General features: G+C 43.6%; 1 protein-coding gene across 1 annotated transcript in view; it reads right to left on the bottom strand.

The window, feature by feature from the left end:
* Positions 1-2,609: 2,609 nt before the first annotated feature.
* The window catches only part of tmem163a (transmembrane protein 163a), a gene marked incomplete at its 5' end in the record, with an annotated part of 54,628 nt that continues 31,733 nt past the window's right edge, over positions 2,610-25,504 (bottom strand). The window contains 6 exons of the mRNA XM_079230340.1: positions 2,610-2,739; positions 3,548-3,689; positions 5,405-5,516; positions 10,402-10,498; positions 12,085-12,176; positions 12,957-13,000. Of these exons, the coding sequence (XP_079086466.1) occupies positions 2,679-2,739; positions 3,548-3,689; positions 5,405-5,516; positions 10,402-10,498; positions 12,085-12,176; positions 12,957-13,000 (548 nt within the window). The 3' untranslated portion in view covers positions 2,610-2,678. The remainder of the gene's footprint in view (positions 2,740-3,547; positions 3,690-5,404; positions 5,517-10,401; positions 10,499-12,084; positions 12,177-12,956; positions 13,001-25,504) is intronic.

The raw sequence follows: 25,504 nt of genomic DNA, 5'->3' as shown, positions 1-25,504 counted from the left end.
GATGAAAAGGAAAGATAACAATCAAGAAGTTTGCACCTCGCCCAGCGTGCTAACTGAGAGCTGGTAATTACAGAGTGGAGTGGATGTAGGCGCGTCCAGGATCGCCGCCCAGGGCTTTGTAACTGGCCTCAGCTCGGGGTACATTTAGACTCTCCCTCGGATCCAGAGCACTGAATACTGATTACATCTCTTGTCAGGGCGGCCGTCTGCCACTAGGGGGCGCACCTGCACTCTGGATCCACATTTACAGGAAGAAACCAGGCCACAGTCACAGCAGTTTCCCTCATGTTAGAGGCTGAAAAGTATTTTTGGTCACAGGTAGCATGCTCCTTCAATACCTGCTTGTGAGTCTTTGTTGTCTATGAATTATTTATGTCAATCGATTTGAAGTTTCCTTGATCTCAATACATTTTGTATCAGATAATTCCATCAATTTAACTCTGTTTCATGAATCTAATTGAATTGTTTACTCGATACTTCAATTTTAATGAATCCACACGACTCATTGGCGTTTAAATCTGTAGTGTCCCTTGTAAGGTTCAGTGAAAGAACGGGGATTTGTGCCACCTCGGTTCCAACGTGTAAAACAATGATTTGCCTGTCAATCATTTCTTCTTTTGACACCTTCTCATAAGTGACAGCGCCGGCAGATCCCACCTACATCCAGTCTGAGGTTTTCACTGACAGTGCAAACATTTACAGTAAGACTTATCATTTCACCAATATTCTACAGTACTATGTAAAACAACATTTACAGTATAAGCGCTATAGAGTAAACATTTTCTTTTTTTTACCATATGCAACATTGATCATCCTGCACTGCAACTATATGCTGCCTACTCCAAAAAAAAGCCTAATATGTCGGCCATACAAAGTACTACGACTATATTTGTGACTTTTTGCTACCGATGCACCCGAACAGTGAAATAAACATTTTGTACAGACTGTGTAGTTTGTATTTACATTCAGTTTGTTGCACACACTGATGGAGGATGACGATGGCAACATGCAGAACGAATGCTATGCAATGGAAATGTATTCCCACTGGCTGCTTTATCTTTGTCGTTGTGCTTTGTTTCTTAGGTTTTGAACTTTTTGTCATTCCACTTTCCACAGTAAACTTTGCAGTCAACACGAGAGAAAAAAAGAAGAATAAAACATTCATAAAATAATATTAACAACGCAATAAATAGCCAAACTGGATTCAGTACAAAATTCCATAGAGACAATTATGATATTAAGATTATAGCAAATGGTACCAGAGACTTTCCTGCAGAGTTAAGTTCTTTTACATCTTGTGTTACAGCAAACAAAATACAAATATATAAATATTGAGACATTTTATTCCATTTTACCCCTAACAACTTGGATTTTATTACTGTTCTTCGGTTGATAGAAGAGCTGCTGAATGGATTCCAGTAATTCACTGACCTCTTTATGTGAGTGTGAAAAACGAATCAACGGATACGCACAATATATGGCGATGAAAGTCAGATACAGTAAGTCAAAACACACCAAGTACCCTCAAATTAATTCTTAGTTATTGACAACCTGTTGTGCTGAACTGTCGGCAACAATCACCGGCGGGTGACGGAGAGTCGGCTAATTTGTGCTCGGATATATTACCCACAGTGCAGTGGGCTATGCAGTGTGTGTATACGACGTGTGCACTTTAGCTTTACAGCCTTCCTATGGCAAATGTTTGTCCATAACGTCTCCTGTGCTCTTTACTGCTGTGTGCTCTTAGTCGACGGGTTTCTAAATAAAGGCTGATGTCATCGCGTTTTGCCGATGCTTGACCACTTTCCTCGGTCTCTCCTCCTCTCAACTAGAAATAGAATACAATTTAAATAAATAAAATGAGTGAGGAGCCCGCAGCTCATCTTGGAATATACTGTATATGTTCTTAATTAAGAGACAATAGGGAGAATCCGTAAAGAGCTCATTATTACGTTTTCTCAAGAAAATCACATGGGGAGCATACTGAGTATTTTCTGTAGGCCTCATTGAAGTATAATCACCATTTGATCATTTGGGATTTTGCTCCCCATTATTTCCACCATAAGGACAAATATATACTGTAGTCTCTCACAGTGTGGAAAACTGCGACAACGTGAATAAATGGTGTCATTGAAGCAACAACTATTGCATCTCCGTTCCAGTCGAACAAACCCAAAGCTGTGAGACTCGGCTCTCTTGCTTTTTCCTTATTCTTGGTTTTGATATCGAAACTGGTGGTATCGCGAACAAAAGAGAGCAGAAAAGAAAAGAAAAAAAAGTGTCTTCTCTCCAGGATGTGGTCTTCAATCGCGTCCTTTTCCCTCAAAGTCTCACCGACATCCGTGTTTGTGCATGCATGTGTGTGTGTCATGTCTGAATGTGGGATTGCGCTATGTACAGTGCACAGCGTGTGTGTGTGTGTGTGTGTGTGTGTGTGTGTGTGTGTGCGTGTGCGTATATATTTGTGTGTATGGGAACCTGGTTTTGTCGATTCTGTATGAGCTGCATGTACAGGTGGGATGTGTATCAAAGTGTGTATGAAAGAAAGAGAGAAGAGGACGGAGGGCAGGAGGCAGGATGTAGGTGGAAGGAGGCAGGAGGCAGGAGGGCAGGAGGCAGCCAGGTGGGTGTGTGTGTGTGTGTGTGTGTGGACGTGCTCGTCCGGTCAACACACACTCTCACTCAAAGCGTTCGTAGTTCCTCGTCTGTCTCACACGGGGCACCATGTCCATCAGGAGCCTGCGGACGCAGAAAACACGCTCATTAGAAAGTGTGCACGTTTGCACGTGCGCACGTGTGCAGGAGCACAGTCGTCATTGGCCGGTATTTGTTCGACACTTCTTCAGAGCTCATTTGCCTGCTTCTTTCTCTTTAATTTGCTCTCTGAGCGACACACAGCTGGATCCACGCACGGACCCGGCTGCGTGGCCCGGCTCGCCATCTGCGGCGGTGGTTTCGCCTTCTGTCTGATCTGTTTTATTTCTGTGAGACGCGAGCAAATCTGGCGAGAAAACACACTGGTTCGTCTGTTGGAGACTATAAAGGCATAAAGTATATGATGTTATATAAAACCGTCCTCCTCTGAAAAAATGCTTTCCATGTTCGCCAAATTATTCACTCCAAGCACTTTGCAATTTGAATGGTATTTAAAACATGGTTCACTTCAATATCCACATATTCTTTCAAACATTTAATTCTTTTTGAATTATGTGCCTGATCTTTAACTCGCGTCTCACTTTGTGGCAATGCGGCAAGGAAACATAGTGTTGCTTTTCAAAGGCTAAATGCCAACAAATATGGATTGAATAATATTTTGTTAAAAACATGTTGTGTATTTGGGAAATTATTTATTAAACATTAAGAACATTAACTTTTGGAATTGGCCACCGCTAACCGGAGCGCCGTGGCGTCGCCGTCCGTTTTGGCACTCGGCCAAACACCTCTGTTCACATGTGAGTCTGGCATTAACGGAATATGGATTTAGGAATTATTAAATATTTCAAATCAATAGGTCAAAGAAATGTAAACTGTTGGTTTTATATCTTACTTGATGCCATATGCCAAAATGATGAGTCCAATGAGAACTCCGATGGTCCCATCCAGAAACCAGACGTCAGGATGGTGCTTGACGACTTCGGCGCTGATCAGAATGGAGAATCCCATGATGGAGCCGACCAGAGAGTTAAACCCTGAAAAACACACACAAATGGACAAAATGTCACGTGTGTTAATGAATTGAATGTATGAGTAATGGAGTAGTTTGCGTTGCCCAAACTTAAAGGGACAGTACACTCAAACATACCTATTTCTACTCTTTCTGGCTGTCGTGCTCATGCTACTCATCAGTCTACATTGTGTTGGTGTGTGTTGCTTTGTGTTGGAGATATCTGCCTTCTCTGCAGTATAATGAGACTATGTGGCATTTGGCTTGTGGTGCAAAACAATAAATAAAACATTTTAAAAAGTCAACAGCAATGCTTTGAACTGGTTACTCAAGATAATCTAGACCTTGTTGTGGGCCGTTTCATGTTACAACTATGGTTGACACAGAAAATAGTTCCTTCATGAGACAGCTCAAAATGCAGCACTACAGGTAAAATGACACATTTGCATTTGGGATTTTGGGGTGAATTGTCCATTCAAATAAGCACCACTGAGGATTTAGACAATTATTATTAAAAGTGCTACACACATTTGAATGTAAATAGCAATCTAATTAGCTGAGGCCTTTTGGTGTGAAAGGAATAGTTTGACATTTGGTTGATTCACATTTTTTGCTTTCATGCTGTGAGTTATGTGAGAATACTGATGCAACTATCATGTCTGTAGCCAGTTAGCATAGCTTAGAGCATAAAGACTAGACAGAGGGGGAAGCAGAAACCAAAAAACAAACAAAAGGAAGCTCACTAATATATCTCATTTGTTAAAACTGTACAAAAGCTGAAGTGTAAAAAATTGACAACAATAACTGTGGTTTTGTGAAGATTTATGTCTCCAAATATTTCTTGGCCAAGCGCAGGGACTTCCTGGAGTTCCTTTGAAACACAAATGGCTATGAATGCTCCGTAATTGTTGAATAAATCTACTGTCTTTGAGTTACCCGGTACAGCAGCCGATGTTTTTTTATATAATTACATTTCTCCTCGTGTGGAGAACAGTGGGTTATTGTCTCGCCTGCAGTAAGTGTGGAGTCTTGTGGGAAATAAATCCAGTCTCTGAGAACAGCAACCTCAGGTTTATTGGATTGATGCCCTGCACGTTCAGAGACCTGGGGATAGCAGCGTGTGTGTGTGTGTGTGTGTGTGTGTGTGTGTGTGTGTGTGTGTGTGTGTGTGTGTGTGTGCACTGTGCTTTTGTTCACCTGCACATGTGTCTGTGAGCAGCCAGGCAGGGTCATAACCTATTAGTTCTTTCAATCCAGTTGTGCGGGCAACTTTCTCTCTCTCTCTCACACACACACACACACACACACACACACACACACACACACACACACACACACACACACACACACACACTCTTGTTTTGTGTAATTGTACCCTTCATATACATACATACTTTTACAATGTGATGCTGCTAGTTTTACTGGAGTAAAAGATCCAAATACAAACAAACTGCACGAAAGTCAGTTTTGCAACTGCTCTGGTTGAGTTATTTGTCATTAGCAGGGTAGAGACACACAGACCCTGATCATCAACACTGAGAGACTAAATAGATGACTAATAAGTGATAGAAACAATGTTGATTTTCCTGAGCATTTCGGGAGCCAAATACTATTTCCTATCGCTGGAGCCATTTGTAAGCTTCGTTTAGACCTCTTAGACTGGTGCAGTACTCATTTGTGTGTGTGTGTGTGTGTGTGTGTGTGTGTGTGTGTGTGTGTGTGTGTGTGTGTGTACACTACCGTCAGTGATGAGTGCCCGGCTAGTCAGCACTCTTCCCAGCATGAACTTGGCCACAGCCAGCACAGCACATGTGAGTCCGCTCACGATAGCAACGCTGTAGAGGAAGTCGTCCTGTGGAGAGACAGGGAAGAGAATATGTGTATAATCGGTTGTGTGGTAAGCGTGTGTGTTTAACGATAAAGCAAAGCACACAAACACACTGAAAGACAGTGTCCGTAAGGCAAACACTGAGCAGCGCCAACATTATCAGTCAGACAGAATGACCCACAAAGCCTGTCTCAGCTCAGCCATCAATAATAGATACACAGACTCCACTTGGTGCATCAACCCAAGGTCATTCGAATTGAAGTGATGTGAGGGCCGAGAGTTTTTGAGTGTCAAACAGACTCAGCACAAAACCTGCACTCGGCCCCGGAGTGGCTCCCTATCAGAGTTAATTGGGCCAACCGAGGGGGAGGAAGACGGAGACAAGGTGGAGAGACAAAAGGAAGAGAGAAACTGAGGTCGATAAGACTCACACGAGAGATGACTCCAACTCTATTGTTTTCGTCAGACTTCACATTTCTTCCCTGGGCATTTTTGGTCAAGGCTATAACGTAGCGATCGGTGCTCAGACTCTCCTCACATGAACAGATGTAATGGGCCTTTATTCACGGTAGAAATATTTACTGACTCGTAGCGGGACAAAGGCACAGGCGTCACTAACAACATGAACAACGGCGGTGTTCTCCGCTCTACCCATGGCAGTGTGACGTTGAGCCGCCGCACAAGAGCAGGACCCTGAAACTAAAGCAGCAGAATGGAACGCAGCACTCATCGCCATGAAGCTTTTATTCAACTTCATATTTGAACTTCCCTTTCAATGTCCACTGAAAACAGTTCTTACTCAGATGCTGTTTTTAACCTGATGTTCTTCGTGTCATTTGTATTGCTTCGGGAGGTTTGGTGACTTTGTGTAATTCCAGCAAGTGTGGGGTTCATTTTGTTGCTTCCATGTGAGGGTCCTGCTATTGTCTATGCCGGCTCACTGTCCCAGAGTCATGGCTTACTGGATGTAATGCTACTAGTGACACGTGTGCTTTCCCTACTGTGACGAGTTCAAATGCACCGACATAATACGTAGATATTGAGTCTGAAATTATTGAGTTAATTTATTGTCAGCTATTACATTCTTATTTTTTATTTTTATGGGTTGCTTTAACTATGTTTTAATCAGTTTTATTTGTTTTTACTATATGTGTGGCACTCTGAGATTCTTTTGAAGGAAGAGTGCGATAAAAATGAAATGCATTATTATTATTATTATAATTAGTTTACTCTGAAGTGTGCCGCTAACTTCTGCCACTTGGCATTTCACACTAAAATAAAACGGTTAACGGTATACAGTGAACTATGCAGTGAAGAGATTTCACTGCAACGTACAAGGTAACGTATATATGCCTGAACTTTATTAAAACAGTAAAGTAAAAACTTTTCTACATGTAAATTGATTTTTTTTTTATTCCTCAGTCTTATTTGGTAGCTGGTTAAGGTTAGACACATATCAAGTAATTCAGGGAAGCGTTAAACATGCTGGGAGGCTTAGTGCTGTATATGTATCGCATCTTTTCAGACCCTTTTAAGTTCTTCACAGGCAAATCCTTATTTAGATGATGGTAATGTGTTGCGGAAGACCGAGAGCAAGATCAGAGAAGAAAGTGTGTGAAAGCCAGTGTGTGTGTGTGTGTGTGTGTTGCATCAGTGTGCGTTGCCCTCTCTCCGTCCAGGGAGAGCCAATCTCAGCTCTCTGTTTTTAATCAGGCACTACACACAGACGGCCCGCCGCGGAGCAGCGACCCAGGACGTGACGCGAATCGGGATTCCTCGCCCTCGATGCGATTGTACAGCCCGGTGCATCGAGGTGGCCGACATTTTACACCGTCCGCTTTGTAGTTCTGCTGTAATCTCCTGGCCGCGATCAGGAAGATCTCTCGGAAGGAGAAACCTGCATGGTACGTATTTCCCTCATCCATTTTTCATTTTCTTTTCGTAATCTCTGTTTGGCTCACACACGCACACACACACAGTCCAGACAGAGCACATGGACAGATCACCGCCGGTGTGACAAATCACCTCTGACTTCTATTTGATGGAGACTTCAATGAACAAACCTGTTTCTGCCACACAGAAGAGAAAAGAAAAAACAGGGGAAAAAAAAACCAAATGTGGATACAGAGAAAGGTGTATGAGTGATGAAAAATATGAGTCATGGCATGACATGGAGAGGTTTCGAGAAAGAGTCTGGGCATGATGATGGAAGGGAAACAATGAAAGAGACGGAGTAAGTGGAGGGAGGAGAGATGAGATATGAGAAGGGAAGAAAGAGAGAGAGACTGGATACATGAGACAGGGATTGACAGGAATCCTTTAAGCCCCTGCATCTACACGATCATGGACATATTTCACATACAAATACAGACTATTATCTGATTAATCAAGAGCACCCTGACTGACAGAAGATAGAGTATAGAGAAAACTAATGGGAGCGGGATGGTGAAGAAAAGAGAGAGCGAGAGGATGTCAAAGAGAGGGACGCTGGTAATAGGCTCTCGCTGGTGTCAGGAAGCTCCTCTGAGACCTCGCACCCCCAGTTTCTATCAACATAATGGCAGCGGAGCGTCAAACGGATGCCGGCGCTCAACCTGCCTTCAGCTTCAGTCTCTCGGCTTTGGATTCGTGGTCAAAAAGGGCCTCAAACACTCATTTTTTCCACCATCAAACATGCACTTAAAATATATAAAAAGGACAGACAGTTGGTTTGTCTGGAGCTGATGTGTTATGATGCGGACGTGAATGCCAACACTCCCTGTCCTCATGTGTTGTCCCCATTATCGTTGTTGTTGATTCTCGCTTTGTTTCATTTACTCTCAGAATGTATGTATGTTCGTGTGAGTTGCGACGTGGCGTTTGAAATTTCAGAAATTCATTATCTAGGTGGAAATTTAGGCTGTGAATGTTTGGCGCGGTGCGACCTCCTATACAGTCGGAGGCTAATTTGCGTCCCGTTGAGGTAGCATTATTTCGACTTGATCAGAATATTCATGCCTATCGCGGAGCTTTATGAATGTGCTTCATAAACATACAGGGGACAAGAGGAAAAGACAGCTTATAGCTGTCCCGTCTGGACAGGCAAAGGGATTCGCTCAAATAATGCGAGACAATTGCGTTCTGTGTAAAAAGAGCTTGAAATTAGGTCTGTCAGTATGACATATTACGATATAGTATATATATATATATATATACATTACTATATTGATTGCGTCAGAATTAAAATACATTCACCGATAACGAAGATTTGCATTGCAGTAAACCACAAGCATGTCTTCATTTTTAAAGGGCGCCCCTGTGGAGTTTTGGCCACTTAGCGGCGCTCTGGAGCAATGTTTTTGTAAGCAAGTACACGTTTCTTCTTTTTTATCTCACGCAAACTCTCTCAAGGACTCAGACGAGCACGAATTTGACATTCCGATGCCGATGAGCAGTTGGTATCGTACAGCAGGGAAGTCAAAGACTTCCTAGCAAACAATGCAGCTTTGAAAATATTGAGTAAAAGTCTGCTTTGCATATGATTCACAAGCCAGTAAATGCTTTTAACGCGTTTGTTTGGCCTTGAGTATGAAGACAATGCATTTTCATGTCTTACAGGATATAAGTGCTCAGGGTTAACTGCGCCAGCGTGATTGGGCTCAAATTGGACCTCAGCTCAAGGCTGCTTTAAAATTCAAGTGTGCAAATGAAAATGAAGGTATTTTGAGATCTGGTGATGGTCTCAATAACACAATCAAGAAGTGCATTGAAACCAGGAGGGGCGGCCGACTTTAATGGAGTGTAAACATCTCTTTAAAGCACAGACGGCGAAGGTTAAATCATTTACTAACCCAAAACAGGAAGGTTTCAAATCACAGCCCTGGAAGAGCAGATTGGGGCGCGGGCAAACAGCGTGACGACAGAAGGGTTGGGCCGCGCCCCGGCAACAGAAAGACGAGATTATTTCGGGGGATCTTATTCATAGTCTTAACACCCCCAGAGATGGAGAGAGAGAGAAAGAGAGAGAGAGAGAGAGAAAGAGAGAGAGCATTAAAAAGAAAGTGTGTGTGTGTGTGTGTGCGGGAATGATGAGGTGGAGGGAGAGGAGAACTCTGACGTCAGAGGAGCTACAGCAGAAGGCTATAAAAAGATACCGCGCTCACAACAATGAGTGATGTGTGTGTAAATGTGCCGTGTGTGTGTGTGTATTGACTGAAATCGACCGCATATAAAACTCCAGGCTATTGTAGATTCTCAGGGTTTTTTGGTGTGTGTGTGTGTGTGTGTGTGTGTGTGTGTGTGTGTGGTGTGCATATGATGCACACGTACTGTGTATGCGGGGCGACTCGCGTGCCATGAGCAGGTTGTTTATGTTGGTAGATGGGAGCCGCTAATGAGCCGTGTCTCTGTTTCACGGCGCGCTGTGGGGAGGCACCGCGCCGAGGGAAGATTTAAACTGACGGGCTGCCCCTGATCAGAACTGTAAAACATTGCAGTGGTGTATGGCATCAAATACTATGAACGTAAATCTGACACTAATGATTCACGTCTCAGTTCTCAGTTTCAACATTTTTAATTGACACTTTGAAGGGGCACTCTGCTCTTGTCACAAGAAGCACGACACAGCCTGTGAAAGCAGTTGGATGTGGTCTACTTGGGCAGGAGCGTCAGACATGACATTGGGTTATCTTTCTTTTGTTTGAAGCTTCACATCTAAGATTTATATCAGAATGCCTGTGTTACAAACCTCCGGCGTGGAGTTTGAACAAAGGGGTCTAACGAAAGGCACTATTGAGTTGCATTATGGGAAGTGTAAGCTCAAAATACTCAATATATACACAGCAAAACAACAGAGTGTGTGTGTGTGTGTGTGTGCGTGTGTGTGTGTGTGTGTGTGTGTGTGTGTGAGTGTGTGTGTGTGTGGTCTTACCACTTCCGGGGGCACCCCTGTGGTCAGATCATGGATGGCCTTTCCAACGATGCACAGGGAGGAGAGAATGAACACAACCCCCAGGACCACACACGCCCTGCAGACAGAAACACAGACAGAGCTTTAGGGGCTTCGGCTAGCGGGGTCTCTTTCCAAAAAAACTACCACGAGGAAGTCAGGTCAAGTTGAACCAACGCAATGACCCTAAAGAGCCGACTCGAGTTCAGTACCACAGTGTTAGTCCAGATCTAGTTTCTCTCGCTTTTGCATCTGCATGAGGATCGTTTGTCTTTTTTTCCTGCTGTCGTGACGTCCCATGTTCACAGCACCCAGACATAAACTGAGCGATGGCAGTGTGGTGGTGATCCGACTGATGAGTCAATTCCCTTCAATCCCACTTAATATTGAAGTTAATGTCACAGGCGACGGGGTAGAATGAGCACATGGCACGGCGCCCGACAGATGATGCTTCAACGCAAACCGTTGTAATATTGAAAGGCCGCTTTATGTCTGATTTGAGTGATAATACGTTGAATCGTAAAAAAAAACAAAAAAACTCAGTGTTTGTGAGACATCAGCAGACTGCTCACCATGTATTTGGGGCACTGTGTGCGCGACCAGAATAAACAATTGTCGACTTCAGTCGGAGCGGAGGCACTGTGATGTTTGTTCAACGTGTTTTTCGGGGTGGGGTGGACCGACAGGATGCACACACACACTCAATTGCTCTGCTAGCAACAGAATGAGATACAGTTATTCACCGCCTGTGCATTGCTTGACTTTTCACAGTCTCACTTCCTGTGACACACGGAGAAACACAGATAATCTGACAGATGCGACGAGGTGGTTTTCATCCTTTTATTGATTCGGATGGCGGTCAAGTCACGACAAAACCGCCACAACGCAGTGAGCAAAACGCAACGCTTAAAGTCTGCGTGTGTTCGGGGAACGAGTCTCCTTCAAGACACATTAGAACAATTGAGTTCCAGCTCTTAAATGTGGTAAAATATGCACGCATTATCAAGACACTGATGCATCAACACGACTGGCTTAGTGCGGCATAACAAAATGAACATGGCGAATAAATCTCTCTCCTGTATGCGTTATGTGGTTTTAGGATGTCACATTTTGGGTTGATAAGACGAAGTGAAGATAAATATATAGTTTTTACACTTGTAATGCTTTTGTACATTCAGGGGTGTGTGTGTGTGTGTGTGTGTGTGTGTGTGTGTTAAATGGATGGTGGAGTGGCAGCTGGGCCGTCTATCCTCTGCGACACCTCGGAGGTGCTGCAGTAAGACGAACGAGGCTGTGAGTAACCTGACAGCCTCTCAGATCAACTTAATGCTACCTTCCACTTCAAATCACCACTTGCCATTTGTTTATCTTTACCAGTGAAGCCGACCATTAAAATACCACACAATCCTGAAAATAAATACCCTCTCTGACAGGAAAAACAATTGCAAACCTGGATTTAGTTGTTGACTTTGCAGTTTTTGCGAAAAATAAATCAAGATCGGTGGGTGTAAAAGATAGATGGATGAATACTGAAGATAAATAAAATAAAGATAAACTCAGGAGCCCTCTTGCTTTACTGCAGGTGGAGAAGATAAACACAAATTGCATCACACCACATACATTCGTCAGACAGTAATTGAACTCAGCACGCGGTTTGGTACTCACAAATACTCTCTGTGTGCAGAGTGCACAGCTGCTGCATTGCTGTAGCGCCAGAGGACAATGAAAGACGACAGGACGTCCAGCGTGGCATCAAACTACGGAAGAACAGAAGTTCAAGTTATGAGATGTTCACTTGAACAAAATGTGATACAGAGGCACTTCAGTCTGTGGATCAATTAAGATGTCTCGGTTATAAAGATCTAATGGATGCTTTGATATGATGTGAAAACAAGCAACAGCCGCTTTAAAATGGACTGCATGACCGAAAGACTGTCCATGTGTTATCAAGGCGATACATATTAGTCAGTTATTCTCTCTCAAAGAAGTCTAAGGCAAGTCTTATCCGTCCTTAAGCTCATAAAATATGGCATGAGCATTATCATTTCATGTTTTAGTCTCACAGTGTAGCTCTAAAAGCTAAACCTTCAACATCATGCCCCTCTGCGTTGGGTGATTATATCAACTTGTTGTCTTCCTTCTACTTTATTAAACCGGTCACAGATAGCCGAGCTCTTGCTAATTAAAATCCAATCTTTAATAGAGAGATAAGTAGCACTGCAGATTGTGGTTCATAATATTGTAATCACACCATGATGATTACATTTTCTCTCACTGGCCTCGGGGTGTGGAGGATTTAATTTTCACTTCACTATTATTAAGTCTTTTTTTTTGTCTTTTTTTTTACAAACTACACTATTTTGGGGGAAAGCCAGCAGTTTAACAGACACAAAAGGCTGTTTGACATTCAACCTGCGCTTCTCTGCCCTGTTACCTTGGAAACAAAGGGACCAATAACACTTTGGAAATGGGATTCATTAATAAATCACAGAGACCAAAGTTATGACTCATTGATCAATGGGGGAGGTGCAACTCACGCCAAATCCAAAGGAGGACGAGCTGTGTCTCATGAAGGATACAGCTGTGGAAAGAGAGAGAGAGAGAGTTAGGATCGATTGATTAGTTTAATTCCAGTAGTCAGTTTGATACTAATGCAGGTTACATGATGCGTCTTTTGCGCCCAAGTCAATTATGCAAAATAAAAAAACTGTTACATGATGAAACATTACGGGATAATACGTGTGGGTTCCTTTATTACTAGTATTATTATTTTGATGGATAGTAATGAACTCCAGTACCATTGTGTATAATAAACAGGGCATACATCTTTTAAGGTGTACGTCTGTCTCATGTGGGATCTGTTCTTTTCATAATGAATATTGCCAGTTCACCTTATGTACCGCTGTATGCTGAGTAGTACTCGCAAGGTATTCTAAATTAGTTAATAAACAGTTAATAATCCATAAAAGATGATTGGTGAGATATTTTGCAGGTGAAATACAACGAGAAACCCTTCCTCATTCAAAAAACTAATACATTAGAAAACGATTAGTTCATTAGTACACCACATAAGATTGCTTTTCTTACATGACATTTACAATCGCTTATTTGCATATCCAACATGTAGGAACAGGAAACACTAGTTTCTATTTGCTGTTTAGCTCTAGTTTGATCCCCACCGACTCCATTTCTTCGCGGCAAAATGCTCCACTCTGTTAGCCCGTTAGCTGCCCGTTATCTGCCCGTTATCTGCCCGTTAGCTGCCCGTTAGCTGTCAGTTAGCTGTCAGTTAGCTGCCAGTTAGCTGTCAGTTAGCTGCCAACCATGTTCCTCTGCTGTTCGGTGCTACAATTCATCAGAGGTTTTGTTTTGTTGAAAGCCAGGTGCGTGACACCAAAACAATGAGCTGCAAGACTTTAAATCACTCTACAGAGCAGAGGGGAAATACACCTGCCACATTTGAACCGTTTGAAGGCTCCATTTAAAACTGTCTGGTTGCACAACTGTTTCCTGAATAGGAAAGAGGGTATTGTACATTCATTGCACTTCTTGTCTAGCACACCTGTGCCTCTTTTTTTGCCCTTCTGTCTGTCCTTGTCTCTCTCTCTCTCTTTCTCTCTCTCTCTCTCTCTCTCTCTCTCTCTCTCTCTCTCTCTCTCTCTCTCTCTCCACCTCCCTGTGTTTCCAGGACAGTCTCGTGGGGACAGCACATCGGCAGTTAAATCACCATGGTAACAGGAGATTTGAGGCCAAGCTGGGACTTGGTTAGAACCACAGAGCTTTTCATCTTCCTCCCCTCTCCCTTCTTTGTCTTTGTCGCCTCTCTTCTTCCGTGAGACTCTCAGATTCTGATTTCCTTTGACACATATCTCCTTCTGTCCTCTTTCCTTTCCCTTCCTCCACCTCTCACAGTCTCTTTGAGCGTTGGCCTTTGTCTTTTATTCACTCTCGCAGAAAGTGGGCGACGCTTCATTTTGCCTGCCACCAATACATATATATATATATATATATATGTATATGAAAAAAGCTCCTAACTTTTCCTTTTGTTTGATGCTTACAGTACCACTGATGTGACAAAAAGAGCAGCTTCAATGTGAGCGGTTGCATTGTAAAGGGACGCACAAGACTGAGAAGAAAGGGGGACAGGAAATGATGGAGAGAAGATGAAACCATGGAGTAAAGAGGAGAGGGCAGTCCCAGGTCGACCCCTGATACCAGGCAGATGGTACGAGTCAGGCTGTAACACATCTAATGTAACACATGACTGCCCCACACACACACTCACATATGCTGTCCCTCTGTCTCGCTCGGTCTTGGAGACTGTCACCCAGAGTCTCCCTCTCTCTCTCTCCCTCTCTCACACGTACACACTCCCCCTCTCACACACACACAGAGGGGGAGATGACTCTCGGAGCTCCAGCAGGCCCTCCGACCCATCTGGAGAGTCCGAAGACGGAGACACTCTGAGCGGCGTCAAATAACTGATCGGACTGATTACAGGCTAGAAAAAGGATCAATTATGTCTTTCAGTACCGTGAATGCAGAGCGAGACTTCAGAGAATCTCCACTTGTTTGTGGTTTTACATGCTTTCAGTTTGTTGGACTTATCTCACCGAAGAAGTCTGATAACTAACGATTATTTTCATTGTCGATTCATCTGCCCAATATTTTCTAGATCAATCGATAAATGAGAAGTTTGAGAAAAAGGTCCAAACGGAAAGATATTTAGTTTGGCATGCTATAAAACAGAGAAAAGATGGAAATACTTGTCACTGAGTGGCTGAAAAACAACTTTCTGACATTTTTGCATCTGAAATTACTAATTAATAGATTATTAAAAAAGTTGACGGTTATTTTTCTGTCAATAGACAACCATTAAGTTGATGACTAACCTGCAGCTGTCGTGCTGTGAAATTTCAACAATTGTAACAAAGGAGCCAGTTATCCGTTCCAAGCTCTAAAGCCATGTTTTATTCACATAAAGAATGAATAATCTTAATAAGAATACAGGCATAGAGATATCCTCTTTTCAAAAATATCTCTGACATGATTGGAGATATGTCCATAAGCCGCTGGAGGTCACGGGTCCAGACCAGAAGTCCTACATTTAGGATTTAATGATGTGAGGAGCACATTTTAAAAGATATCCTAAAACCAAATATGATTTTCACGATGCGTCTCCTGTTGAGCGACCTGTCTGGGTGCCACGTCTCGGAGTGTGCATGTAATGCTGGAATCTCAGTGACAAATGGAAGACATCAGAGCTTGACTCTTTAATATTGTGGGTCATCAAGTCTGGCATATAAAAAAAAAAGCCTCTTCACGTGCTGCTCCGGGGAACCGACAGGGCAAACTCACCCTCCTCCGCGCCGGATGTATTGACTCATTCAGAAAGACAACACACTCCCACACACACAAACAAGATAGCGTGATTGTGTGTGTGTGTGTGTGTGTGTAGCTGCAAGAGAGTGTCTGCTCTTAGTGTCCAGCTAGTTGCCCCCTAAAGATCCAACATAATCCCACCCTGGTGGTTAGTTTTTAATGCTCAGGTCTTTGCTCGTGGACGTGTTAGTCGTTAAAGGAGTCACGCGAGTACTTTCCTTAATTCAAAGGCATAATTTGTGATAGAAAAGTGAACTAAAGAGCGACTCTTTTTCTCTCTTCTTTCTTCAAACCTGTCTGCACTTATACATCCAGTGTTGTGGTGGGTCGTGCCCTTCATTATAATTGATCTAAAAGCCTGTGTGTGTGTGTGTGTGTGTGTGTGTGTGTGTGTGTGTGTGTGTGTGTGTGTGTGTGTGTGTGTGTGACCGTCTACATTCCAAGAGAGCCTCTGACTTGAGGGCTGGACCCCACTGTCTGAGAAGCACTGACCCATAACTTCATTGGTTTAGCCGATACAGATCTGTGGTTTTTCATCCAGCATAATGCACAACCTCAAGAACACAAACACCTCCCAAGTTATGCCTCGTCAACACACGGAGCGTCGGGCTCGTTGGGCTCCTAATGCTGAGTTAGCAGAACATTTATACTCTTTTACAGAGAGAAATTTCCTCCTCGCTACGGCTTACAAAATGTACACGTGCTCTAAACTTGTGACTACAGCGTGCCCGGCAGCAGGGGAAAAGCGTGTCATCCTTTTGCAACTTCAAGGCCATGTTGTAACCTTCTCTCATACATCTGTATGATTTACGAGTGGATCCTGGTATCACACGGACTCCCCATTACTAGGAAATATGCTGTCGTGATCAGATATAGTGATTTGTTCCACATTTAAAAACGCCTTAGTGGAACTGTTGCATTATTCAGAAAAGGATCCCGAGCCACGCCAACTCCAGCATTTGTCAAAAAGTATTGTTTTGTCCCAAAAGACTTTCCAGCAACATACATTTATTTTCTGCAATTAGGGCTAGCCTGATAAAGCGACTAATTATTTCCTCTAGAAGGGCAAAGAAGATAGAATAAACAAGCTAAAAAAAAAGTTGACTGTTTCTCTGGGAAAAAATGCGTCCATGTGAGTCTGAATGTTTCCTCTGAATTTTTCATTGTGTAATAAATCGTTCATCTGACCCTCTGTCTTCAAAAGCGATGAGGTGAGTTAGCCAGAATGTTAATCAAGCACTTTGCACACACACACACACACACACACACACACACACACACACACACACACACACACACACACACACACACTGCTTTGCTCAATGTGTGTTCAGTCCCCAAAAGAACAGATGTCCTCTCTCCGTGTCTGTGTCATCTGTCTAGAAGCTCATCAGGGAAACATTTAAGACCCCTCAGCTTCATCACCAGCCTCATCACCTTGAGCCCATCCCTCCCGTCTGCTCCTGTTTAAATGTGCCGTGACTTAAAAACACCAGGGGCGTCTTTGTGCATGTGGCCGGCCGTTGGGCCAAAAACACTGCGTTCTTCTCTCGATTCCATATCTGCTACTAATTTGAAAAAAGTGTTTTTTTTCTTCCGCCGGCAGCCATTAATTTTTCCAGTTTCCGCTCTCAGAGCTCATTTCGATGTGCCAGCCGTCTGTGTGTGGTTACCGCCTGCCGGCGAATCGATGCCTCTCTCTCTCGGGGAGAGCAGACACTATACTCGGCGCAACACCCTTCGGGTTGTTGGTTAATCAGGGAGGCAAGCGTGCGTGACCACTGCTAACAAGACGAGAGGAGGAGGTGAAGACGGAGCGGCGGAGGGAGGAAAGAGAAGAGGACCGACGGAAGAAGGAGCGAAGAAGGAGAGGAAGAAAGAAGTGGGTGTGATGATCAAGGAGGAGTAGAGCAGTAGAGGAGTAAAGGAGACAGGCTGGAGGAGCAAGAATAGAAAAAAAAGACAGTGTGTGCCGTGAGTGTGCGTCTGTATTGTGTTTATCTATAACAAGAAAACACTAATCCTCACACTTATAAATGGATTACGCCAGTTTATGGCAGTCAAACACAAAGCCAGTCTCTGGCTTTTATTTCTAGGAATTATTATTCTGTTCCACTCTGTTCTCTGCTCCCCATAGTTCACTCAGATGTCCTGCCAATACCTGCACATCCCTAGCCGGGCTCGAGACTTGGCAGCAGTAAAACCCTAATTGTCAGTGAGTTATGTAAGAACCGGGGCTCGTGCCAACGCTAACACCCATGCTCGGTCGCCCGCTCCCTCTCCGTCTCTCTCATCGTCTTCCCTTCATTGACGACGAGCGGAAGACGGATGAGGCGACATCTGATCGGATGTTAATTCCAGGCCAGACTGTGAAATGGTATTTTGAAGATACACTCTCCTTTACAGTCATGCTAGCAGCTCTGTGAGGCTGTAGCCTCCTCAGGAACAGCGGTGTTTTGAGCTAAATGCTAACAGCAACCCGCCGTCTTTGTGATGCTAGCTAATTGCTAGTTAGCAGAAGACACAACGTATGAATGGTGTGGTGATAAATCATCCAACAGTCGTTTTGCGGCATTTCACGAAAGATAACCAAACTGTGAAAACCTATTAGAGGATCGGGTCAGTAGTTCATCCTTTGGAGACCATGAACATCTGTACAAAGTGTAAGTTGTTTGTCTCCGTCTGGACTAAAGTGGTCAACGTATCCTTATACAACGAGTTGTATGGGCTTTTATGAAAAGTTAATCCTTATTTTTCGTGTGTTTTCCTACGAAACCTAGCAACACTTTCCGCTTGTTACATTCATACGTTTTCTTCCAAAATGAACTTCCTTTTTCACAGGAAATGTAGGTAGGTTTAGGCAACAAAACTACTTGGTTAGGTTGAGGAAAAGATCTTTGTTTGGTTTGAAATAACCACAGAAGTGCCTTTACTGAAGAAGTTACATGACTAAAACACCGACGTTGACTTCTTGTTTCCCCTCTCGTCTCCTCTTTCCCACCCGCCAGCCCCGTGTTTGCTTTTGCTGTCTTTGTATTTCCCCGTCCACGATTACATGGATAACGACATTTCTATTATTTACGGCAAATCATTTGTCAAAGCTTTTGCTACGAATGGCGTAGCAAAAGCAGACTGAAGTGGTGGACCGCTGACTGACATCCCTATTCTTATCACATGGGCTTCAGTTTTGACTTCCAGGCCGATATGGCAGACACAATAGCAATAGAAGAGGTCATTATGGCCTCCGCTTCAGGCCATGTTAGAGAAAGAGGGCGATGAGGTGCCACATTTGCATTAACAGTAAACCACACACCAAAAAGAAAAACCAACCCAACCATTGCACTGATTAGGTCTCCTGAATTAAACTATTTGCAACTAAGACAGCTACAATATTCACATTGTTCAAAGACTACAGCTGCTCTAAATCTAATATGGAAGAAACCAAAACTGTCAACTATAAATGTGTTAAATCTGCCATCTGATATCTGCCAAAACTCACACTGATAAACTGAGGTCATGCTTATGTCTTTGTCTGTTTGTCTGCTGACAGGTACAGTAGGTCCAGACAGAACATGTCTACACTGTCTGCCTCTCATTCAATCGCCCGTCAACACCACCCTTGCTGTTGTCCCACATCGAATTAGCAGAATCATTTGCAGCCAAACCGAAATGTAATTACGACCTCCTCTCTGTTCCTCAAGGGCAAAAAGCTCAATTCAGGGATGCGGAATTCAATTACATCACAAGGAGCGAAATCATAATCTGGGAGGCTGGGACTGAGGAGGAGGAGGAGGAGGAGGAGGAGAGAGATGAAGACAGAGACCGACGGACAGAGATGGAGACACGCAGGAGGCAGGAAAACAGACGTGAGATGAATAAAGTGAGAGAACGAGAGGAGCCGCTCTCACGCTGCTAATCGGTGGCTCTCTGAGCGTCCAATCCAGGACGAGTCATCTGCGTTATGCTGAAATTCTCCAAACAGACGCATTTAATGAAGTTGAGGGAAAACCACATAATGGTCCCGAGATGAGGGCGAGGGATTGGAAGTGTTTGAAGAATAGCGGTGTGGTTCAAAAGCAGTTCATTATATTTCCGCGCTACACAGGGGCGATGGAGGAGAGGATGTTTGCACAGGGTGGGATGGTGATGGTAAGGAAAAGGCTTGAGAGAGGAGGAGGAGAGCTGGACAGAGAAGGGAAGAGGCTCACTGAGAGGGAAATTATGCATCATTAAAGCATAAACAAGATATTTATGCAAATACACCTGTCGGGGCCGAGAGATTCGGTTGGAATGGAACAGAACATCCCATCGGTGCAAATCCAGACGCTGAGGCGGTGCAAGACTTGAAATCTTGCGGAGGAAAAATCCCAATTTCTCTGCCGTGTCTGGCCGAACATGTGACAAGGTGACCCGATGCAGCTTTCAAAGTCTTGATATTAAATATGAAAACAATATAACGTGATCACCTGGATAACAAACCTGTCTCCTAGAATGTCTTTAAAGAACTCATTTGCAAGAACATATATTTGGAAGGGAACATAATCCGGTCGGATTACACTTTCATTTTCATCAAAAATAATGATAAAATGTTTGTTATTAACGTATCTGGCCAATTAGTTATCAGTAAAATGTTCCCAGACAAGGCATTTCATCGATATTCTGCCAAAATATCAGATTTTATATTATACACAGATACATGGGTGGTTTGTGCAAGCTTAGCATGGCCCCTATTTTCATGTATTGCTCTGCAATGTTAGAGCTCTTTTTGCGTCCAAATTGCATCCAATATCGTATCAGTGTCATCTCCAGTGACGTTGTTTAAAGAGCGACACGGTCGGGTTGGACAAATACAGGACTTTCACCCAGGAGACTGGCTGCTTGTGTCCTGTGCTGACTGTTTTTAAATAACTTAATAAAACACTACAAAGTCAGCCATGATCAGTCCAGCTGTGTGTTTGACAGTTTGTGGACTTTAGCAGTTGAGCTGGTTGCCGGTTAAAATATCCTTGAGCATTAAGTCCATACTGTTCATTCAGCTGTAATATTTTATCCACACATGTTTCTGATTTGTCTCCAATTTTGTATTATTAATATTTCCGTCAATGTCAGATGTTGCACCATATCCGGGGAAGCAAATTATTCATAAGACATAATTGCAAAAGCCAGGATGTAAACCCCCACACTCTGGTATTAGAGTCCTGCTTGGAATGCCCTCATTGAATACTGTGACTCTGCAATTCATAAATATTGTGCTCCCTTTATTCCTTCATTCATTTATTAAAAGAAAAAAGCATTGTCTCTGAGCCTCACCCAGGTAGAGATTAAAACATTTCCATCACGTTCAAATGTAATATTTCTAGGAGCCATGGTGGAAGGACAAGTGTAAATGGGGAGAATTTGTCTGAACCCATTACCAAATGCATGCATGTGTGTGTGTGTTTCTGTATGTGTGTGTGTGTGTCTTAAATTGCTGGTTCCTTCTACTGGGGGAGCGAGTTAAAACAAAGGCCCTCAGGACGTTGCTTCCTCATTAATTTGTGGCTCTAAATGGGCATAAACTCCATCTGATGACCACACACACACACACACACACACACACACGCACACACACACACATACACACACACACACTCACGCACGCACGCACACACGCACACACAGAGAAATACAGACAAATAAGCTGGCGAAGGCAACAACCACACACAATATAAAAAATAAAAAGACCATTAAGCAAAAAGCACAAACTACGTGGCGTCCAATCACACCAGCACATGTAAACACTGCGAGGCGGAGACCCGTCCTTTCCCCTCGGCACACACGTCCGACATGGCCGCGGCCGTTTGCTGCGAAATATTGCCTTTTTAATAATTCAAGAGCTACCGCAGCTCTGCTCGGCTCGGCACTTTGACTGAGTTCATCCTGCGGAAACCCCTACTGGGATGCTTCCTCTCTCTCTCTGTCTCTCTCTCTCTCCATTCCTCCCCCTCCTGCCTCCTTTTTAACCTTTCTTGTTCTACTGTCCTCCTGTCCCTTTCCGTCCCCTGCGGGTGGGCCACTTGCTCCCTTCTGTCCTTGCGTGTCTCCAAAAAGAAATCCCTTTTTCCGTCTCTCTGTCGTCTTGGCTGCAGCTGTCCTCGTCCTGGTTCGGCGTTAATCATCCTCCCTCCCTTTGCTCTTTCCTTCCCCTCCCTATCTATCTTTTTCCATCCCTTTCATTTTGCTCCTCAATCCGTCTCCTCCGTTTCCTAACCCCCTCCTCTCTGTGGTACCTCTCCCCTCGAGGTAGCCCGGCAGAATTGATTTGTAGCAGGGCAGTCGATGGGGAGGTGCCATCCGAGAGCCGCTTGGCACCGGGGACTCGCCAGGGCTGGTGCGGAGTTTAAGCTGGGACAAGCACACGGCGGCTTGAGCTCACGCTTCCTAGACACCTGCAGCTTCTTTTAAAGAGCCTCATTCTGGAAATGTTTTAACGGCTTGAGAAAACAAATCATCTAAAAACTGATCCGGCACATGGAGTTCTATACCCTTCGTCGATATCAAGAGGGAAAGTGCCACATGTTTGGTTTTAATAAGTGATAAGACCAACTACAACGTCAGGCCTCTCAATCAGGCGGGAGTTATGGTTCAGCAGAGTCATGAATGGGTGATGCTGAAGACACTTCCGCTGACTATTTGTTTCCCGTTAATGTCCTCCCGATTAGCGTGTGAAGCAGTGAGCAAAAAGGACATCTTGTGGCAAACCAACGTGACAGTATTATGAGGGAATTCATTAGCAGCACAGAAAAAACCCTCTCAAGGTCTCCACTGCTGCTGCTGCTGCTGCTGTGCTCGGCTACATCACTGCGACATACAGAGCGGTAGCTAGTGAGCTGGGGGCAGGTGTGAGCTTCTCTCTCAATCTGTGGTGCATTGTGTAGTTATGGCTTCAATAATATACAGTATTATAGACGAACAAGCCTTGCTCTGCCACTTTAGATTCACTCCCATCAACAAACTATGAAAACTCTCCTGAAGGTTTTTCCCTTTTTCCCCCTGTGAAAGTGTTTTGGGGAAGTTTTTCCTGATCTGATGTGAGGTCCCGGGACAGGGATGTCGAATGTGTACGGATTGTAAAGCCCTCCGAGGCAAATTTGTAATTCTGGGCTATACAAAATAAACTGAAATAAACTGAATTGAAAAACATGTGCCCGAAACGTGATTGACAAGCCCTCGGGGCAGCTCTACTTCTTGGTCCTCTCATGTTGGACTGAGGCCGGACGCTACAGTAACTCTCTATCTATCGCCTCTCGAGGCACAAGTGGTATTACAAGACGGAGTCTGAGCGAGCCAGATCCTACACATTGCACCTTGCTTTCAAATACTTAAAAGGTTTCCTCTACCCATTCTAAATCAGGGTGTCGCCATGCTTCTGAGATACAATCTCACACTAAAAGAAACCTGTTAGTGCTCAAACCTCCGCCAACACAGAACTGGTTTCCAACTGGCAAAACTGCACCTTTCAGAATGTATTATTTTATTTTTGTAATGGTTTGCGGGTTCTGTTGCCAACTTGGCCATTCTCTGCTAAAGCTGGACCGCTTGAGCGCAGAAAAAAAGTTGACTACAAAACACAATATTAGTAATTGTGGAAATCCCAGTAGATCTACGTATGTCTGTCACGTGACAGCGAGATGGGTGAGACGCTGTAGAGGTGCTCAAAATCACTGAACGTTTAAGCAACTCAACCTTTCTGCGTGAGGACTGTGTGATGAGGTTGAAGGCTCCAGAGCAAGTGGAGTTTGAGTTGCTATTGTTCCTTTTCAGCCAGCCTTGCAGTTCTCTCGTGTCATTGCTTTTGCAGCAGGAGCTATCAGACTCAAAATAGCATATCAATTCATATCTAGATAAGACCAAATAAGATATAACTTCATTAATCCCAAAGGATTTGTGCTTTGATCAAAGATTACAACAGAAGAATGATAAGAGAGAAAAAAGATTGATGTACAATAGAGTGATACGTGTGATATAAACGTGTACAATAAGTAATACTAACACCAGTGCAGAGCAAAAATAAATAGTATAGTTTAGAAATCCTTCTCATTGACTAGCAACAGCTGATTTATGTTCACCCTTTTCCCTGTTGCTTCCCCAAAAGCATAAAAACTTGTTTTTTTCAACATTTATAGTTACATAACTCCATTGTCAGCCCTTTCTCTGCCCCATTTAATAACAACAAACAAACAAACAAACAAACAAACAAACAAACAAACACAAGTATGTTGAGTGCTTCCTCTGGGTCCGTCAGAGCTCCGGCCGGCGGGAGCCTGCAATGTTTACTGTTTACCTCACTAACTTATTAGCTTTGATGCGTCTCAAGACTTCCAGCGCTCGCTGGCACGATAGCAGTGAGCGATGATTAACTATAATCATGCAGCTTCATCATCCCCAAACCAGACAGCCGCTCCGGGTAACTGGGACCGAAGAGGAGCGTTTGAGCGGTTTCACTGAGACGAGGAGACTGGCGCTGAACTGCTCCGACCTGATTGGCTGCTGGGGCTCAAAACCGCGTGAGATCCACACAGGTGTGACGACACCGAATGACCACATGGTGCATACAATGCTCCTGACGTCACGGATGGATTCACCTGGTTTAGCACCGCGCTCTCTCCCTCTCTCTCTCTCTCTCTCTCTCTCTCCCTCTCTCTCTCTCTCTCTCTCTCTCTCTCTCTCTTTCTTTATCGTTAATGATCCTATATGCACCTCAGCAGCCTCTCTTTGTATCACTATCTGTCAATTTCCCACGACACCTGAGCCTGAGAGCATCCTTCTTCTTCTATGCTGCAGAAACTGCATAAATATGTCTTTGTTAAAATGAAAAGGCTGAATAGTTCCCAGCTCCAGGAAGAGAAAAAAGCAAATGGTTCATGCAGATCAGTCTGTGTAACATTTCCCCAAAACATTTTGCCTGTCTGTCATACCAAGTCAGATTGCTTATCCGCTACAGGTCACAACACGATTGTGTTTCTTGGGGTGTAAGATGATGCTGGCTGCCTAGAGAGTTCTATTCTCACCTTCAATTCAGCAAAATGCTCATATGGGCTGCAATTTGTCTATTTTGGAAAACAAGGAAACAAAGCTGACTTTTTTTGGGACCACACGTACCTGTATAACCTGCGAAATCTATTCTATAGCAGGTTATATTGACTTCTCTTTCCTTGCTGTTATTTCGAGCAGCTGGTTCATGAAATAATGGGGAGAATTTACATACTGACTCATAAACAAGCACTGATTCATTCGTGCCTTCAGGGCATCGCCTTGCCAGTTATTCCACACTCTGAAACATTGAAACACAAACTCTGAAAGCCTTCAACTTTTGCATTACGCCAGAGGAACTTTTAAATAAATACAAAGACCAGAGATAAAACACAGAACCAGAACTCAGGTGAAGACATCGAGGTTAAAATGACCTCATACCTAAACGACAGAATAGGTTGTTTGCCGATAATAATTCCCAAAGAGAACCAGTGACAAATGCACGTTGGTTGCGATGGCTGCCATTTTTTAAACACGTAGTTAATATTTAGAATTGAAGCAACAATATGTGCTGGTTTGGAAAAATATTATGGTTTGGGTTGAAATAACGTATATAATGTAACTTAGGTGTCCAAGTTAAGTATGTGGCACAAGTTAAGTATGTTAAGTATGTGGCACAAGTTAAGTATGT

This window comes from Taurulus bubalis (assembly GCF_910589615.1).
Source record: "Taurulus bubalis genome assembly, chromosome: 15".
Taxonomy (NCBI): Eukaryota; Metazoa; Chordata; class Actinopteri; order Perciformes; family Cottidae; genus Taurulus; species Taurulus bubalis.
Note: the sequence above shows the minus strand (reverse complement) of the source record. Positions and strands in the feature narration are given on the sequence as shown.